General features: G+C 34.0%; 1 protein-coding gene and 1 long non-coding RNA gene across 9 annotated transcripts; one reads left to right on the top strand and one right to left on the bottom strand.

Moving 5' to 3' along the window:
• Nucleotides 1-1,721: 1,721 nt before the first annotated feature.
• Nucleotides 1,722-16,386, top strand: LOC109791429 (indigoidine synthase A family protein). Of its 8 annotated transcripts, none has more exons than XM_083061746.1 (15): nt 1,722-2,021; nt 3,943-4,019; nt 4,183-4,300; nt 4,396-4,506; nt 5,038-5,120; nt 6,062-6,121; nt 6,204-6,264; nt 6,885-6,991; nt 7,143-7,220; nt 8,418-8,633; nt 14,475-14,520; nt 14,607-14,727; nt 14,830-14,915; nt 15,089-15,167; nt 15,447-15,846. In XM_083061746.1, the coding sequence occupies exons 2-15, from the start codon at nt 3,948-3,950 to the stop codon at nt 15,523-15,525; spliced, it is 1,317 nt and encodes a 438-aa protein (XP_082917872.1). In that variant the 5' UTR covers nt 1,722-2,021; nt 3,943-3,947; the 3' UTR covers nt 15,526-15,846. The 8 variants fall into 8 exon arrangements, with proteins under 8 accessions (XP_082917872.1, XP_082917878.1, XP_082917879.1 ...); XM_083061752.1 differs by lacking the exon at nt 15,447-15,846 and adding an exon at nt 16,049-16,386 and having other exon boundaries at nt 1,723-2,021; XM_083061753.1 differs by lacking the exon at nt 15,447-15,846 and adding an exon at nt 16,052-16,386 and having other exon boundaries at nt 1,723-2,021.
• Nucleotides 11,070-14,042, bottom strand: LOC109791430 (uncharacterized). Its single transcript, XR_002239029.3, has 2 exons — nt 12,146-14,042; nt 11,070-11,812 (listed from the first exon to the last, which is right to left on the bottom strand). It is a non-coding gene; the product is annotated as an uncharacterized LOC109791430 (long non-coding RNA).
• Nucleotides 16,387-18,167: the final 1,781 nt, after the last annotated feature.

An 18,167-nucleotide genomic window follows, 5' to 3' on the forward strand; every position in this document is an offset into this window, starting at 1 on the left:
ATACATTCATACTCAGTAATCATCAAGGAACACAACAGAAAACTCAGAAGCCAAAACAAAAAATATTCAAAATTTGTCTATTCTAGTAGGGTTTCCGAAGGAACCCATAGAACACTCTAATTCATATAAAAATTTATCTATTCTTGAAATTGAACGCATATTCACACTTAAAATCACATAAAGAATGCAATAGAATAATCAAAAAGTAAAACAAAAAACTTTCATAAAGTGTCTGTTCTTATCAGGCAAGGGATTGAGGGTCATAGAACACTCTAATCCATATAAAAATTTATCTATTCTCAAAATTGAACGCATATTCACACTTAAAATCACATAAAGAATGCAATAGAACAATCAAAAAGTAAAACAAAAAACTTTCATAAAGTTATCAGGCAAGGGATTGAGGGTCAATCCTACTACCCAACAATTATTCTTACACCCCCGAGTGAGATTTCTCACTCTCCCTTACCTGGATGAGCAGAAGATGAAGTATGTGCGGTTCCTCGGCCTCTTGGTTCTCTTGAGTAAGAAATGAGAGACTAGTCGGGAGAAATAAGAAGCATGAAAGTAACTCTTGACAACTCCTTTTGTAAAAGTAATAAAAATAAATAATAATAATATTTAGAAAAATACCACTACGTCCCTCCTTCCCTTCTCATGGCCCCAAGATTTAACGCAACTGCATACACAAGACAAGATTCAAACCCCTAACCTTGCTTAAGGTTAGATCAACCCCTACCACTGAACCACACGCTTGGGGTTATAAATAACATAAACATAATTCTTAATAAAACATATTTTTCATAAAAATAGTCTTATAGCAAATAATCCAAATATTAATTAAAAATCATAAAAATAAAGTTCACATAAAATAGATAAATAATATAAAATATATTTCTCCCTTCTAGTAAAATAACATACGTTTATATAAAAATAAAACTCATATCTACTAACTAAATGATATTAAAAATCCTTCTAATAAACACATTAAAATATTACAATAAATAAAAACATATTATTAATAAAATACATTTCATAAAAATTATCTATATATCACTAATCAAAATAATCATTATAAATCATGTCTCATAAATAAAATAAAGCTCATATAATTAATTAAATATATAATATTAAAACTCTAAAATAACTATATTAAATATCAAAATAATTTCAAAATTTATTTATATAAAGTATGAAAAATCAAGGTGTTACAGTTTTGCCATGTACATCATTTTATTCTACTATCGATGATTTCTCCATCCCAATTGGGAACTAAAATACCTTTATGAAAGTTTAATGATAAAATGATACATTTCCCAAATCAAGTACTTTTGATATTTATTTTCTTAGTAGTAGTGTTGATTTATCATATTTATTATTATATTCACACTAATGTATTGTCTTTCATATGAAAATATATTTTTTACATTTAATATTTTTTAATGATTACAAAATAAGATTTAGATAAAGTATATATAAAATAATGAGACCGTAAAATATATTGTATAATCATAATTAAATAAATTATTTTTCCTCTTATCATGTTTTTACCTTACTAATCATGTGAGATGAAAATTAAATTAAAAAAAATAGATTGAAAATTGGTTATAGTTTTTTTAAATCTTTCTACTAGGTAATCTTTTTCTCTATTACTAATTAAAAGTGTGTATGCAAAATTATAGATTATTTATTTAGTTGGAAAAATGGAAAAAATTCCTATTCTAAATGGGAAGTGTGAACACAAGCCCTTTTACGCTCGATTTCAAAATCTGCACAACCTCACGAATCCATTAAAATGAGACACCAATTGCCTTTTTATTTCGCAATTGTGTATCCATTGCTCCTTTCGCAAAGCCGCTTTCTTTGCAAATACACTCTTCATTGAGCAACGGACGATTTTGTGGTAATTCTGTGAGCCTCGACGGATTTAACCGGTTCCTACATTTCCGGTGAGTGGCTACACAAGAGAGGTGGGATTGTTTTGTTGCCAAGTATTGCTGCTCACAGATAACATAGAACAGGTATGAAGACTCTTATGACTAATTTCATTCAGTTTTTCTAGACAATAAGCATGAGAAAAAAGTAAAATTTCTGATTACAAGTAGGTATCAGCAAGTCAAAAGTCCATTGGCATCTCATATCCATGTATGACTAATGATGGTATATATTTCGTGTCATATGTTGCTGTATTTATTTATTACAAGTCACATGGGATGCTGTTTGATGTGATTGTGTTGTTAGTAAGTTGAAAGATATATCTTACAGGCTTAAGTGCTGACTATGACAATTCTTTTACAGACTCTCTGACTAAATGTAATATTTTGAAGGTGGGGTCTCAATAGAACCCTGCCAAATAGACGGCAAATTCATCAGTAAAAAGTAAAGTTTCTCAACAGTTATTCACGATTTCACACTAAATTTTTAATGTACCTTGGTTGTTGTGTTTCATTAATTTATAATTCAATATTTAAGTAGTGATATGTACAAAAAGGTACACCGGAGCAGAGTTTTCTTTCCTTTATTTTACTTCTGAATCGCATTATATTTATTAGGCATAACGTGGATAGATAACCCTTTGCACATGAATGGCCAAGTGATGCTATTTTTGAACCTGTTGTTTTCACTTGGAAAAACCAGTTTTTGCAGGTTATAAACTGATTTTGATTGGGTTATATTCATATTAAAAACCAGTTTTAAATTCAAAGCCGGTTCTGAACTGGTTTACTTCCAACCTAAATCAGTTCAAAGCTTGATCTGAACTGGTTCACCAAAAAGCAAACCTCTTCGGCAAAAGTAAAACTGGTTTGGTTTCAAACTGAATTATTTTACCAGCTTATTTTGGTTTGCTTTTCTATGCTAGTCCATGCCTGCCCGGGTAGAGTTATTAACAGCTATCAGGAAATGTTGTTAACATCTATTGTGTTTACCTTTTAGCATCTTATGATGTCTGGTTTATTTGATGCTATGCTATTTTTTATCACATGTTTTGAATAGAAACTAGATCATAGAGATGAGAGAGCAAGTGAGACAAAGAGGGGGCCTCTGAACTTAGAGAGGGAGAATGAGGGGAATCTGATTTGAGAATGCAAGCGAGGGTGGTGAGAGTGCAAGGGTCTATATTTTCAGTGGAATTTGAGTTATTACTTGTTCCGGTATGCCTAAAAAAGTCTTACATCGCTTAGAAGTCGAGGTTAAGGGTAGTTTATAAACACCCTTCTTCTTTAATCTATTGAGACGCCTTTTAAAGGTCAAAACCGTGACGGTTCAACGAGTGCCAAAGTGGACAATATCTCAGATGCGGTGACCCTAACAATGACAGTGGACTTACAGTAGGAATATTTGGTGCTAGAAGGAGGGCTTAGGCTACTCTTGCTCCTTAGCATCGACTGGGGGGCTTGTTCCAGTATGCCTAAAAAAGTCTCACATCGCTTAGAAGTCGAGACTAAGGGTAGTTTATAAACACCTTTCCTCCTTAACCCACCGAGGCTTACTTTTAAATATCATTAACATCACAAATGTCAGACACAACAAAACCTAATTTTTCTATTGTCATTTGTCAAAAACCAAAATGAGATATTAAAACCAAAATGACAGTAGTAAAACCAGGTCATGTTGCATCCGATATCTATGTTGTGGAACGATATTTAATGGTAGGAAGTCAAATTCCACTGAAAATACACACTCGCACTCCACCCTCGCTCGCATTTTCAGATCAGATCCCCTCATTCTTCCTTTCTAGGTTCAGAAATCTCTCTTTCTCTGATTCATATTACGTTCGTCTCACTCAGTCTCTCATCTCTATGATCTAGGGTTTGTTGCGTCAATTTTAATTTTTTTGGGATTGTTGATCTGTGTTTTGTTTTCTTATTTCGATGATTGGTGTTTCTATTGTTGATTTGTGACCTGTTATTTATTTCCTCATTCAAACACAATCTTAAGCAGGTGGCATGGCATTCTCAGCTGTCTCACGACTAGCCAATCTTCAAAGACACTTGGATTTGAATGGAACCAGCAACAAGGTATTGAATATGGATTTTTCACATAATGATCATTAGTATTTGTTGCAATAAATTCATCCAAGTAATGTTGTTCCCTTTTTTCAACCCTTGTAGTCATTTTTGTATCATTCTGGTGAAAACATTATTCGTAAGCAAAATGAATAATCACTGGGTTTTGATATAGGCTGTGCAAGTCAATGTAATTGAAAAGTCAATCAAGGTGAAGGTAGCTTCAGAGGTTTCTGAAGCATTATCACTAGGGCGTGCAGTTGTTGCTCTAGAATCGACCATCATTTCTCACGGTTCTCTCTCTCTCTCTCTATTTGTGTGTGTATTGTTTTCCTTTTTCAACTCCAATACCCAGAATTTAGTATTTGGAATACACTCTTGTTTGTAGGGATGCCATATCCTCAAAATTTAGAAACTGCAAGAGAGGTGGAACGTATTGTAAGAGAGAACGGTGCAGTTCCGGCAACCATTGCTATTTTAGATGGCACACCTTGTATAGGTATTTCCATCTTTCTCAAGTCTTTGAATTCAATTATTATTTCATATTTTATCATACATTTACAAGCACAAGTGATTTGGTATGAGAAGAATGTTGGAGAGCTTGCACTTTACTCGTGGATTTCCTTTTCATGCTGTTTTGTAAATTGAGTTTGGTTTCAGTTGGGTGCTTGGAATGAAAATAAGGGTAAAGTAGTAGCAAAGAATATTATTCAGTGTTGTCAAACAGAAACGCTGTAACACTATTGCATTGTAGACTTCAGCGGAAACACAATCGTGATGACATCACGTTGCAGAGTCCGCTATAAAAGCGATCACGGCCACCTTATGCAACATGGCGTGGGTATTGCATCGTTGGGTGGGTGGGGCGTACCGGCCTGCTATTTGCATGTTATGTGTTCACAAAGTTGAAAACGTCATATGAAGAGTTTTTTTATCCCATTGCTGCTGCAATAATAGCAAATATATTTTATTCTATCTTTTTGTTTAAAAATTAGACATTTACTTTTGCTTGCTTGTTTTATTTGGATAGGTCTAAGTATAGAAGAACTTGAAAGGCTAGCTATTCTGGGAACCAGAGCTCAAAAGACAGCTAGAAGGGACATAGCACATGTTGTGAGTGTTTTGGCATCATTTTGCATACCATATTTATGTATGTATATGTCTAAATGATTGTCCTTAGCTACCCTACAAAAAATAAAACTAGAAAACCATTATTGCCAAAATGTTGTGTAGTTCAAGAATTTTAAGCAACTACTATGTATAGCAAGAATTCCTTGGAATTATAAGTTGGCCTCATCCCATCCATCTTTCCATCTTCTAACCGGCTAGCCCAAAGTTGAAATATATGCTTTTTTTTTTACACAGTTGAATAGAATGTAGTTGGATATGCTCTCATTCGACAATTGTATCTAAATTTATTAAAAAAAAAGTTGACAAGGTTTTCAGAATGTTACTATCATCAGGGACATCAAGTTATTGCTAAAGTAAAGCTCAACTAATAACTGTTACTTGAAAGTATAAATTGCATGAATGAAAATACCATTTAGCATTATGATAAAGTTTATTTACTTATATGTCCACTCAAACATGCTTTTGATGGTGCAAATTTTACTGCTGATACTGATGGAAGTCTTCATTATTATCCTGCTGGTTCTTCCCATTTTGCTGGTGACTTTTGCTGGTTCTTCTATATTGTTCAACTAATTTCTTAGATTCTTGCAAGCATTTGAGATTGGTTTCTTCAATTTTGAGTTGACTAATGGTCTAAGGTTTTAAGTTGTCTCACCATAATTTTTGTACTTTTAATGAACTATATTTTTTTTTACAGGTTTTCAAATTTGTTATTGCCATTATGTTCATCCTGTGAGGATATTTTAATGTTCTGAAGCATACATCATAATAACTATTAGATGTGAACTTTCGATGTTAATGCAATATTGCTAAAAGATTTTATTAACTCTCTCACACTCACAACCATAACCATTTCATTCAGCACCTTTATGATTTTTAAGTGTTTGACTACAGTTTTACATACTAATATTTATAATTTTAAGGTAGCTCAAGGTGGAAATGGTGCCACTACTGTTTCTGCAACAATGTTTTTTGCTGCTATGGTATGCTTTCTCTAATTCATCTTCAGTCCTTGTATTGTCACATTTTGGTTTCACTACCTTTATTTTGTAAAATTTTTCGCAGGTTCATATTCCTGTCTTTGTGACTGGGGGAATTGGGGGAGTGCACAGACATTGGGAACATTGTATGTTAACCTCCTATGTTGTACTAATATAAAGAATTGGTTTTCATGAAGGATTCAGACTAACCGTATAAGATGACATGTGTTTTGGTATAAAATTTTGAGACCAATGAATCAACTAGTGTATGTTTTACAAATTTTTGTTGTCTTTTAGGGTCTATGAAGTTCCTGCAATTTGCAACTTAAACAATGAAACGGAGAGCTATGGCACCTGACCAAGTTTGACCTTTCACTGAAAAAACCTTTTAACATTTGTTACGGCCAAAAATACCTTTGTAATTTACTAATTTATCATACAAATAAATAACCATACTATACCAACAAAAAATAATCACTTTGGCCCTGTGATATTTTAAAGATATTTTCTGGTAATGAAAGGTCATAATTGCTTCTTCGATAAAAAGCACAAAGGGAGTCCACATTTAGTGGCAACGCTTTTACAATACACTATGTAAAACTGCCATTTAATGCAACAGTTTAGTTGCATCGTGGATAATGTAATTTCTCGTTGCCGTCTACAAACATAAGAAATGAATATTCTTTTCATTTTTCATATCATTGGTGTTTCTGCAAATAAATCTGATATTATTGTTGAGCATATTATTTATCATATTTTTTGGCAGCCTTGGACATATCTTCTGATCTCACTGAGCTAGCTAGAACACCAGTAGCAGTTGTATGTGCCGGTGTAAAATCAATATTAGATATTCCCAGGACACTTGAGTATCTGGTACCGATCTACTTTTGTGTTAATATTACTGAAGCAGTCATCAATTGTATCTATTATTATTATTATTATTATTATTATTATTATTATTATTATTATTATTATTATTATTATTATTATTATTATTATTATTATTTGTTTCAATCTTGAATAGGAAACACTAGGAGTTTGTGTTGCTGCTTACAAGACCAACGAGTTTCCTGCATTTTTCACAGAATCAAGTGGATGCAAGGTATATTAAATTGGGTTCTCATAAGGCTTTCAATCTTGAATATTTGATGTGGGTGCACTTTCGTAAATAGATTAATTAAGTCCTTATTTATGTAGGGTTTGACTTTGACTTGATTTTCTTAATCTTAAAAGCTGCTTTAAAGTTAAAATTACAACATAATGTGTTGTAATTAGAGAAAATATCTTCCTAATTAGAGAAAATATTTGTAGAATCTCCTATTTATTTTTTAGCATATTTTAGTTCCTTATTTCCTTATTTTAGAAGATTAGATTGTTACAAATAGGTGTAATGAGAACGTAATACAGATGAATGAAATAATAAAATCATTCTCTCTTTCCAAGTTGGTATTAGAGCTCCCAGTCTTGGGAGCTGCGTTTCGCTGCAACAGTAGCCATCGCTGTCATTGTCCGGCTACCACGGCTGCCACTATAGCCTTTGGGAGTTGTTGATAGGGTAGAAAGGTGTGCCCCACTCCGGCGAACACAACGTCGGAAGTCGTTTCGTGAAAAATGCCACCACATGCCATCACGTGCCACCACCGTCGCCGGCGCGTGTAGCTCGCGCCTAGTTCTGGTGAGACCCACTCGCCGCCTCCATCACGGAATCGGTCGTCGGAGCCTACTAAGTCCGTTCCATGGGTCTGTGACGTCCCATTTGGCCCAGATTCTAGTAGATTTGAGTTTTGAGTTTTTTGCTCCTTTTCCGGTGTAGCCCACTCATCGTCATCGCCATAGACAGAGTCGTCGAAGCCACCAATCAATCGATTACTTAATCACCATCAGATCTTGATAAGAAAGCTTTCAAGGAGGAACTAGATCGTTTGAAAGCAATGGTTGGATCAATAAGTAAGCCCTTTGGACCATGTACTCTATCCATGAAAGGTAAGAGTTCTCTCCATATTGTTAGTCCTGTGTCTCAAGATATTTGAATTCTTGATTCAGGAGCAACTGATCATATGACACCTTTTTGTATGATCTTCAAATCATATATTAAGAGGAATAGAGAACAACTTATTACAGTTGCGAATGGTCAGGGTTACCCATATGCGGCTCTTGGAATATAATTTTGGAATCATCTATTGTATTAAAGGATGTTTTACATGTTCCACAACTAGCCAATAATCTTATCTCTATGCAAAAGCTCACAAAAGATTTAAATTGTTCAATAACATTTTTCTTCACTCATTGTGTTTTTCAGGACCTTGCCATGGGGAAGACGATTTTAACAGCTAAGGAGAAGAGTGAGTTGTATCTGTTGGAGTCTGATGACCAAAACAAAATAAAGATCATAAGTCAACAAGCTACATCTGAGACGTGGTCAAATTCCCAAATATGGATACATCATAAAAGGCTTGGGCATCCTTCATTCAACCTTATCAAACCCTATCAAGTCTACCTAATTGAGTCTTTGGATGTACTGTTTTTTGTTCATTTTCATCATCCTAATCGTACTAAATTAGATCTTAAAGCTCTTAAATGTGTCTTTATTGGGTATCCTTCTAATAAAAAAGGATACAAATGTTATTATCCTTAGAGTCGTCGTGTCTTTATCACTATTGATGTCACCTTTCATGAAACACAAGCCTTTTATGTTAGTCCTCCACTTCAGGGGGAGAAAGCACTTGAAGTGGATGAGCTCTGCTTCTTGTCAATATCATATTTTTCTTTATAGGATGCCCAAGATTTAAGCAATGAAGCTACCATGGTCCATAGTGAGGAAGAAGACAATTTTTTGGCAAAAAATATGAAAGAAGAAAACAACCCAGTTCGACTCTAAAGCAAGAAGAATTGTCTAGCCCGGAGGTGAGGATCCCTGAAGATAACAGTGAGGAGGTAAGTATTACTGAAGATTTATCCATTGCATTGAGAAAGGAAAGAAGGTCATATGTTAAATATCCCATTTCTCAATATGTTTGCACTAACAATCTCTCTAATAAGCACCAAAGCTTTATTGTTGCAATTGATCATAGATTCATAGAAGTTCCTACCGCAGTCTAGGAAGCCATGAAAATTGAACATTGGACTCAAACCATGAGAAAATAGTTGAATGCATTAGAAAGAAATTCAACTTGAGAGATTGTTGATAAATTGAGAAACAAGAAGGCTATAGGGCGTAGATGGATATTCACAGTGAAACATAAGGCAGATGGGACAATAGAAAGATATAAAGCTAGATTGGTGGCAAAGGGCTACATCCAAACTTATGGGATTGACTATGAGGAGACATCTGTCCCAGTGGCAAAGATGAATACAGTTTGAGTTGTTATTGCTTTAGCTGCTCATTTTGGTTGGGACTTACACCAATTGGATGTGAAGAATGTCTTTCTTCATGAAGATCTGGAAGAGGAAGTGTACATGGAGATTCCCCCATGTTTTGAAGTGCATAATGAAAGAAACAAGGTATGCCTCCTAAAGAAAGCATTATATGGTCTTAAGCAATCCCCTAGAGTATGGTTTGGAAGATTTACAAAAGTAATGGTTTCCTTGGGATACAGACAAGCCAAAGAGATTATACTCTATTTATAAAGCACTCTTCTACAGGTAAACTCACTCTACTGCTTGTCTATGTGGATGATATGATTATTGCAAGAGATGATGAAACAGAAAAATTGGCATTAAAAGAAAAATTGGCAGCCCAATTTGAAATGAAAGCCCTAGGAAAACTCAAGTACTTTCTTGGAATAGAGGTTGCTTACTCCAAGAACGGAATTTTCACTTCCCAAAGGTAATATGTACTTGATCTCCTCAAAGAAATAGGAAAGTTGGGATGTAGAACCTCAACAGTTCCTATAGAACAAAAGCATAGAATTGGAAGTGAAGAAAGTACTCGTGTAGAGAAGACCCAATATTAGAGATTGATAGGAAAGTTGATTTATCTATCACACACAAGACCAGACATTGTTTATGCAGTTAGTGTAGTAAGTCAGTTTATGCATGACCCAAGAGAGAGACACATGCAAGCAGTTGACAAAATTCTCCAGTACTTGAAGTCAAGATAGAGGCTGTGGTTACAACTCATGTTCCTACAGAATTTCAGATAATAGATATTTTTACAAAAGGGCTCCCTTAGGATAGATTTCAAGATCTTGTAGGCAAGTTAGGAATGGTTGATATCCATTTACCAACTTGAGGGGGAGTGTTGTAATTAGAGAAAATATCTTCTTAATTAGAGAAAATATTTGTAGAATCTTCTATTTATTTTTCAATATATTTTAGTTTCATATTTTCTTATTTTGGAAGATTAGATTGTTATAAATAAGTGTAATGAGAATGTAATACAGATGAATGAAATAATAAAACCATTCTCTCTTTCCAAGTTAATGAATATGTTATTTGGTAATTCTATATAGAAGGCAACTCTTCCAGTGAGTACTCACTCCAGCAAGAATGAAAGACAGAGAGAATGGGATTTTGAAGAAATAATAGAGAATAGAAAATCCCTTTTTGATAGTATATTCCTGTATTCTGAATTCACCCATAATCATTTATTTATATGCTTATTTTCTAACAGAATAGTGAAATTTGTAAAGGTAAAGATTAAACCACTCGGCTCACACCCAACAGCCTGCAAAGTTGGTTACCACACCAGCTCAGAAAGTGTTACACACGAAATCAGTCATCCACACTGGTTTTTACAAGAATATACCTGTCTTGAGTTTCTATTTCTTCTTTACTGAGCACCTCAACAATTTGAATGGGCTGCTGATTATCAGCTTGTGTACCCCCTTACTGCAGCAGTGGTGGTATCACTCCCGTCCCCAGACTTGGGATTTAGATTTTGAATAAAATGCTTGAGTGACTTAGCTTCACTCATCACAGATTTTATGTGTATATATAAACAGAGGTACAATGAGACAAAAAAGAAGGAATTACATTCTGAATCCACGGCAGACAACTACCGTAGTGTGTACAGACAGTTATAGCAGTAGGAAAAGTAAAAAAAAACAGCTTTACATAACATATGGTAATACAAAAATATATATTAAGCTAACACTCTCCCTCAAGTTGGAACAAATAAACTGATTACAAGGCCCACTCAAAGACTTGTTCACAATTTCATGAAGTTGATCATTTGAACTAATGAATTCAGTAGTGATCTCCTTAGATAAAAACTCCCTAAAAAAGTGCCAGTCAACCTCTTTATGTTTAGTTCTTTCATGGAACATTGGATTAGAGGCAACATGAAGAGTTGCCTGGTTGTGACAATACAATTTCATTTGTTAGATTTCACATAACTTTGACTCTTAGAGAAGTTGCTTGATCCATATAACTCACAAGTGGCTGTGACCATAGCTCTATGTTCAGCTTTTGTACTAGGCCTAACAACAACATTTTGTTTCTTGCTCTTCCAAGAGATAGTGTTTCCTCTAATGGATATACAATATCCCGTAGTTGATCTCTTATCTATGCGGCATCTTGCCCAATCAGTATCAAAATACCTAGAGATTGGGGTATTTCCCTTATCTTAATATAGTGAACCTTGTTCTGGAGAGCTTTTTTAATATACTTGAGAATGCAAATCACAACATTCCAGTGATCAATATGAGGAGCTAGGTTGTCCAAATCAAGAGTTTATATAAACTTGTTGAGGCCCTGTAAATTCAAATCGCAAACTCAGAGTTTATTTAATATAAAAAATATATTAAAATATTTATAAATAACATAACTCAACATTCAACTCCATATTAAAGTAAAATAACAAATTACAATAATAAAGTAACAAAGTTTAGTAGCAAATCATGCATAATTTCATACAAGACACAAGTTCTTAAAATGATAGCAAATAAAAAGCTAAAAAAAAGATTAATATTTTCAAATCTCTATCTCTAATCCTCTAATAATATGATCTCCAAGTCCAAGGTCTCTAAAAAAAAAATGGGACATGAAGAAGAGAGAAAAATACAAAGAAGGAAAATGGGAAAGAACCTTCACGAGAATCGCGGAAACACGACACTACAACTGGAACAACCCTAAATCACACGATGTTGACCAGAGAACAGAGATGCCGACCAACGATGAGCAAGCCACAAAGAGCGCGATCTCGACCAAAGAACTAGGGACGACAAACAAACTAGCAACGAGCAAGTCCTAACGCTGATGAACAGATCCGAACAACACAGGTTTTGGGTTCAGTTTCAGCAATTGAGACTTGAGAGAAACGTGCAAATCGTGGGAAGGAAAAAATCCTAAATTGAAACGCAAGTTTTGCTATTGTTTGGGGCTTTTTTAAGTGACCAGTGTAGCCACGCTCAATCACGACAAACTTGCGATTTTGGTTGAGTTTGTGAGTTTGCAAAAGTTTAGTGGAAAATGAGTTTGCATACGAGCTGAATAGGTTGGGCTTCCCTGGCTCGTAAAATCAGAAGTTTTTACGAGTTAAAACTCGATCTTGACAACCATGATGAGGAGCTTTCATGAATTGAATCACAACTCCAACTGCAAAAGAGATAAAAGTCTTGTAATTATGAGATAAATGAGTTTCCCAACCAACCTTTTGTATCTTTCTGGATCTGGAAATGGTGCACCTTGCTTGCCATTAACTTTTGATTTGGGTCCATAGGAATATCAATGGGCCTACAATCAACCATCCTTGTCTCCTCCAAAATATCCAAAGCATACATCCTTTGTGAAATAACAATGCTTTCCTTGGATTGAGCCACCTCTATGCTAAGGAAGTATTTGAGACAGCGAAGATCCTTGGTCTGAAAGTGATTGAATAAGTGGTTTTTTTATTGAGAAATTTTGATAGTATCATTTCTTTTAATAACTATATCATCAACATAGACAACTAGATAAACACATTTTCTAGGTGAATTGTGATAATAAAATCTGAATGATTTGCTTCACTGCATTTCATCCTAAAATTTTGCACATCATGATTGAATTTTCCAAACCAAGCTCTTGGAGACTGCTTGAGTCCATAGAGAGATCGACAAAGTTTACACACCAAACCAAACTCCCCTTGAGCAACAAACCCAAGGGAGTGCTCCTTGTAAATATCCTTTTCCAACTCACTATGAAGGAAGGCATTTTTCAAGTCTAACTGATGAACTGGCTAATGTCGAATGGTAGCCATGTCAAGGAAGAGATGAATAATGGAAATTTTGGCCACATGAGTGAAGGTATCACAATAATCAAGACCGTATATCTGAGTATAACCTTTGGCTACTAATCTAGCCTTAAGGTGGTCAACCTCACCATCAAGACCAACTTTAATGGCACATATGGTATACCACCTTTGGACGGTGAAGGGCTGGTCTAAAAATCCATTGTGGTATCTTCCCATACAACTTCTGGAATGGGTAAGGGCTGCAAAAGACCTGTGGGAACTTGATAAGAATACTCGATTTTCTGGCAAGTGAGGCAAGATGCGATGTAGGTTTCAACGAAATATTGCATGTGGGCCAACAAAAATTGGCAGCTAATCAAGCGAGAGTGCGTTTGATTCCTGCATGTCCCCCTCATGGTGCATCATGAAATTGGATGAGTGCTTCACATAAAGGGGAGTGCATACTAACCACATAGAGACCTCGAAATAAAATCAACCCATGAAGTTGTGTATACCTTGGAGGAAGAAGGTCTTGCTGGTGTTGGTGATGCAGGGCTAGCAAATTGGGATCAGAAGCATTGGCCTGCTGCAATTGTTGAAGTATTTCAAATGTTGGCCTTGAGACAAGAGCAAGCTAGGATATGTGATCCTCAGAGGTCCAATTTGCAAGAACTCAGGATAAGGCATCTGCTACTCAATTAGATGCGTTGGGCTTGTACTCTATACGGAGCTGAAAACATTGGAGTATAAGCTTGGAACCATTGTTAAAGTTGTTTTTTTTTTTTTTTTTTTTGCAGACTTTCGGTTAAATGCAAGTATTGTTTGATGTAAACATTTTTGTTATTTTGACTGTATAACTCAAATTTTGATTTTGAAGTTTAGATTTCAAATTGTTTACTAGATAATGAGTTGACTTTAAAATGTTAATATTTTGTTTGTAATGTTTCATTATTTGAAAAATGTCTTTCATGTTATTTAGTAATTTGGTTATGAATATAACCAAGCACAACATTTCAATTCATGATTTTGAAAATAGGTCTTCTGATGTGTGATTCAATTAATAATTTCACCGCCCATGTTTCACCATATTAAAATGATTGCATTTTAGTATTTAATTTATTTGTCAGATTGGAAGGTAAATAGTATAATGTACCAAGAAATGAGTTTAATTGACAACATCTTATTTGATCATTGCAAAATTTCTAGGTTTCATGTCGGGTAGATACCCCTGAAGACTGTGCATGCTTAATAGGCAAGGAAAACCTTTTTTTTAATGAATTTTTGTTGTAAATTTATGTTTTTATCTATATGATCTCTTAAATTTTATTCTTCTAGCAGAAGCAACCATCAAACTCAAGCTTGGAACTGGAATTTTGATAGCAGTTCCGATTCCTCAAGAACACTCTACTTCTGGACACATAATTGAATCAGCCATTCAAAAAGCCATTAAAGAAGCTAGGTAAATGTCTCTATCCATTTTGGCATAATATGTAAGTTGTACATTAACTGGTTGATTTAATATTGATCTTGTTAAAATTAAATTAATATATGCCACTTGTAGGGAAAACAATATAACGGGGAATGCTGAGACTCCTTTCTTGCTTGCTAGAATAAATGACCTCACTGGAGGTGCTTCACTTGCTGCAAGTATCCATTTTTAAAGTTTTCCAGCATTACTTTATTAAAAAAATCAATAATTAACAATGTATATTATAATCTAAATTTTAAGCTATGGTAACTATTGTTTATATGATTTCAAATATCATGTTCAAATTTAATATTTGATCTAGTGTTAAAAGTGAATCTTAACAACACTTTAGACATCGCTCTTGTGAAGAATAATGCTATTGTTGGAACTCAAGTTGCTGTAGCCCTTGCTCAGAGAGAAAATTGTCGAAGGTGAGCTTATACTTCCATAATATATATTGACCAGCTCAGCGTGTATATGCATAAAACTGATTCTTTGTATTTTCTAATATTACTTTATGAAGGCCGTTGTCAAATGTTGGTGTTTTTGTGTCTTCCCTATGCAAGTTAGATTCTCTTTAATGTAATAAATATGTAATATTCAAGAAATTTATGCTATTACATTCCAAATTAACTTGCATGAACCATATAGTATCCAATAGATTAATTTTCTTGCCAAATGTTGATATATTTCCTTATCTGGAGATACAGATTAATTTCCAGCCAAATGTTGATACATCTCTTTATCCACTGCTGCACTATCATCTGCATTACTCTATTTAAGGTTTGAATCTATGGGAGTAACCAACTGATTTGCAAGTTACCTTACCTATCTCCTTGAGTAAATCTGTGACATATTTTTGTTGAGATTTGAGAATACCTTTCTTGAAGTGAGACACTTCAATTCCTAAAAAATATTTCATCCTCCTTAGAGTTTTTATCTCAAATTTCTTAGCTAGATGTTGACTCAACACTTGTTGCTCCTTCAAATATCACCAATAACAATAATATCATCCATATACGCTAACAATATAATCACTCCTCTTGAGACTGCGTGTTTGATGAATAAAGTGTGGTTACCTTGTTTTTTTTTTTTTTTTTTTTTTTTGTATCCTAAGGCTGTCATGACCTTAGTAAATATTAATGCCCATGGTTATGGCTTGTTTGGAACAATATGGCTTATTAATTGAATTATGTTATAAATTCCTTGTTACATTAATGTTCCTTATAATGATTGGATGTGTATGTTGCCCCTGATATGTGTTCTTATTTTATTGTTTGTTGAGTATAATTGTATAAAATAAAAATGTTAGAAGATAGCTTCTACGACTACTCTGATCCAACTACAATTGGGAGCAGGAACCTGGGAACTTGATCACACTGCTGGAGTGTTTCACTTCTTGACGTTGGTTGTTGTATTATCCCCGATTTTTCTCGCCGTGTCTAGTGGATATATTTATTTTTGTTGCTCGTTATGCATCTAACGGGGGATATTTTGTCATGTATATTTTCTTTTTCTTTTGCAACAAGTTTGACATTATATGTAATCTAACCGGTTACTTATATCGGGTAGGTATGGCTTGCCTTAGTATATTTGGACATCGAGTCTTTGCTTATATAATGGTTACTCAATAAATTTTATCTTGATTAATTTCATTTTTTTTTTAATTTGTTAACTGCTTTTGACATTATATTAAAAGAAAATGAGGGACAAGTTCATGCTATATCCACATATCTTTCTTTTCTTCATGTAAGTGGAGTCAGGAGTGTCACTTGAATGGCCATACAAAGTAAATGTAGTAATTGTGTTACATTGATTTTCACTTTGATGAAAATGAAGAAAAAGAGCTAGGCATGGATGACATGCTTGAGGTTGCATTATCAAGATTAGAAGTTTGGGATTGACAATGACATATGGTACATCATATTGAAAGCATAAAACATAACAGTTGGTTAAGCATATGATGGCAATTCCAAGTGAAGTAGAGTGAAGTTCTCCACTCCTTGAACTGCTAAACTTGATCACTTCCTTGAGGCAATTCGAATGGTGATCCAATTACAGATGAAGGAAGATTTGAATGAAGAAAGATGAAGAGAAAGGAAACCGGAAGCACTTGAGCCAAGGGAGCAAATGATTGCTCACAAGTGTTTGACCTAATTCCTAGAAGGAGACTCTAGGAGCTTGCTCGACCAAAGGTGACTTTGAAGGGAGAGAATGCTGAACAATTTTCAGATATCTCATAAAATGATCAAAGTGACTACAATTTGGAAGGAAGCATGCATATATAGGTCATGGAATCAATGGAATTGGCGCCACATTCAAGTGCACATGTTGGCACCAATTTTGAATTCAAATTTTGAAATTTGAATTCAAATGGCACGTCCAAGCCATGTCACCTATGTGGCCGTCCCCTTCTAGATGTTTAATTATATTTAAGATGTATTTAGGGTTGATTTGTTTAGTCACATGTGCAATCACCCTTGGTACAAAACATGTGACTCAAACGCAATTCTAATGACTCTTAAATGTAATTAACATCTTAACATCCATACCTAATATGTCTCCTTTAAATTCCTAATCTAATAGCCTAAATACAATGGCCAATCAAATACAATATAAAGGAAAAATTATAAGGATTAAAATGAGCTCAATATTGGGTACTAAAAACCCAAAAAGCCCATAGAGTCTAAAACTAGGCCCAATAAACCTAAAGCCCAACAAGTCCTAAACTAAGGTCTATAATACAAGACCAAACAATATGAATTCTTATACTACCAATGATATAATAAAAGGTGGTCAATCATGTAAAGCCCAAGTGAAGAGAACCCTAGGCCCACCAAGCCCATTGAGCCCACTAAGCTCTGAAACAGTCAAATCTTCTAGTAATCTGGCCATAGCTCTAGTGGCTGGACCCTTGGTCCATGCTCTTCCATCAGGATATAGGTTTAAATATGGTCCATAGTGTGCGTTACTGAACTTACTAACAGTCTTAAACAAATATGGTCCATAGTGTGCGTTACTGAACTTACTAATAGTCTTAACTAGTGACGGATCTAGAAACTTTAGATAGTAGGGGCAATATTTATTTATATATTTGTAATATTAAAAATTTTACATATAACTTTTAAAAATATAAATATATCATAAATATTTTTTACAAACTTTTATATCTACGATTACAATTAAAGAAAAATAAATTAGGTCAAACTAGATTATATTATAATTTAGTAGGTTTGAACCTAATTTTTTTTTTTTTAAAATTCTTATCCTAAATATGACTTATTTATTTATCATAAATATTTTTTTAAATGTTTGGTTAGAAATACAATTCTAAAGACCCACTTTATAATAATTTAACACTAATAAAAACATAAAAATAAATATGTTAAATTTTATAAAAATCAAGTTTAATTTATTTATGATAACTTATT

Source organism: Cajanus cajan, chromosome 8 (genome assembly GCF_000230855.2).
Source record: "Cajanus cajan strain Asha chromosome 8, NIPB_CcT2T_4, whole genome shotgun sequence".
Classification (NCBI taxonomy): Eukaryota; Viridiplantae; Streptophyta; class Magnoliopsida; order Fabales; family Fabaceae; genus Cajanus; species Cajanus cajan.